The sequence below is a fragment of the Monopterus albus genome, unplaced genomic scaffold, assembly GCF_001952655.1.
Source record: "Monopterus albus unplaced genomic scaffold, M_albus_1.0 scaffold2362.1, whole genome shotgun sequence".
In the NCBI taxonomy this organism is placed as follows: Eukaryota; Metazoa; Chordata; class Actinopteri; order Synbranchiformes; family Synbranchidae; genus Monopterus; species Monopterus albus.
This window is the reverse complement of record NW_018130236.1, coordinates 1-1,982: the sequence shown is the minus strand read 5'-3', so window position 1 is coordinate 1,982 and position 1,982 is coordinate 1. Positions and strand designations below refer to the sequence as shown.

At 44.8% G+C, this 1,982-nt stretch overlaps 1 protein-coding gene across 1 annotated transcript; it reads left to right on the top strand.

Moving 5' to 3' along the window:
- The first annotated feature begins 266 nt into the window (after window positions 1–266).
- LOC109953975 (integrator complex subunit 7-like) lies at window positions 267–1,852 on the top strand. The gene is made up of 4 exons (XM_020589411.1): window positions 267–504; window positions 637–774; window positions 1,180–1,386; window positions 1,641–1,852. The coding sequence occupies exons 1-4, from the start codon at window positions 292–294 to the stop codon at window positions 1,845–1,847; spliced, it is 765 nt and encodes a 254-aa protein (XP_020445067.1). The 5' UTR covers window positions 267–291; the 3' UTR covers window positions 1,848–1,852.
- Window positions 1,853–1,982: the final 130 nt, after the last annotated feature.

Below are 1,982 nucleotides of genomic sequence, written 5' to 3'. Positions count from 1 at the left end.
TTTTTTTGATGCAAATTCTATAAACAGGAATCAGTCATTGATATCTACTGCCCAAATGTGACTCTAAAGTTTAATCCTTAGAACTTTAATAGTTCCTTCCCTAAAACATTGAACTCACCTGCCATCCACCTCCTGGCAACATGTGATGATGATGATTGATTAACTTCGGTGTGCAATCCCAGTCTGTATTGTGACATAAATAAAACAGTAAGACTTAGTTTTTTGTTGTTGTTGTTTGTACTTCCTTTTTTTCTCCAACCCTAGACAGCCCTCACCTCACTGGTTAAGCTGATGAAAAGTCGACCCCATCTCAGCCAATCAGCTGTGGAGTTCCTGCTCGGCCAGCTCCACTTATCCTGCGACTCCTCGCGCGTTCTCATGTGCCACGCTCTAGCAGCCATCACCACCCACCTCCCAGTGCTGGGTGATGGTATGCTGGGAGATCTGGTGGAACTCTACAGAGTGGCCAGTCACTCCTCCACTGACAAGCAGCAAGAGCTTCTGGTGAGAGATCGTAAATGAGTCAAATCATGGAAAATCAATGTGCACATACAAGCTTGTTTTCAGCTTATTTGATTTTGTAGCCTACATATTACCTTAACCGCTGACTCATCTCTCCTCCCATGATTGCTATAGGTTTCCTTGGCAACAGTGATTTTTGTCGCCAGCCAGGCATCTCTGTCAGCTGAGGTGAAGACCGTCATCAAACAACAGCTGGAGAATGTTGCTAATGGTTGGACGGTGTACCGCATCGCACGACAAGCTTCACGCATGGTAATATTTTCTGCTTGCATATATCTAATACTTCACAATATCTGCTTGTTTACTTTAATAGGGTTTTGTTGCAACAGGCGGTCTAATGGCAGCTATACTGTCAGATAATGAGGGATAGAAGTTATAAGATACATTCTCACTTGGTAGGCATCTTTTGACAGCCTGTTGATGGGTGTGTGCCAGTATGAAGTTGTCTGGTGTGTTTAGGCCTGGACAGTCTTAATTGTTACTCCTTTGTTGGAGCCGCTAACATGAAAATATAGGTCTATGCTCTAACAGGACTGTGCTTTCAAGTCTGTTAGAACCGGTAAAGGTTCACCTGGACACAAGCATCTATTAGTTTGAATCAAAATTTGTCACAGTGAAACACCTGAAACTCATAAAATTCTTGTCATTCATTTGCAGGGATGTCACGAGTTCTCCAGTGAACTTTACCAGAGCCTGCGGACTCGTGTGGCATCAGAACACTTCTACTTCTGGCTAAACAGCCTGAAGGAGTTTTCCCAGGCTGAGCAGTGCCTCAATCATGTGGAAGATGGAAACTACAGTGGAGCCATGAGCGCCATTGCTGAGGCCCTGCGCTCCTACCAAAAGGGCATCGCCTCCCTCACAGTCAGTTAACTGCCATGCATCTGCTTGTAAAAATCATTAATGGTGCACTGCTTTCACCAGTGGCAGGGTGCTTAAAGCTGCTGAAAGTCAGGCCGGAGTCCTTTTGTTAAAGTTGATTTCACAGCATCTCAGATTGTTAATGGATTAACTCACTTAATGCCTGACTGTATCTTGTTAGGTAAACTCAGAAGACCTATATAGCTATTTAACTGTGGTGTGTATCCACATTCATCTGATTAATCCCTTCCCTTTAGGCTGCCAGCACCCCTCTGAGCCCCCTTACATTCCAGTGCGAGTTCATTAAGCTGCGGATTGACACCCTGCAAGCCCTGTCGCAACTCATTTGCACATGCAACAGCCTGAAAACCAGCCCTCCTCCTGCCATCGCCACTACCATCGCCCTAACCTCAGGCAATGAGCTCCAGCGGTGCGGCCGCATTTCCATGCAGGTAAAACACTGAAGATTTTTCTTTGCAAGGTGGTCACTGGTATAGGTTAGTATAGCCTACTGTCTATGTGCTGCAGCACAGAATGTACTCAACAAATTGCTGGCTGGCATCAGTTTATAAATAATGATGTTCTGTTTTTAATGAAAT

Coding starts and splice junctions, on each gene's coding strand:
- LOC109953975 (XM_020589411.1), top strand. CDS start 292: ATGAAAAGTCGACCCCATCTCAGCCAATCAGCTGTGGAGTTCCTGCTC. Junction 505..636: donor ACAAGCAGCAAGAGCTTCTG/GTGAGAGATCGT, acceptor TGATTGCTATAG/GTTTCCTTGGCAACAGTGAT. Junction 775..1,179: donor CACGACAAGCTTCACGCATG/GTAATATTTTCT, acceptor ATTCATTTGCAG/GGATGTCACGAGTTCTCCAG.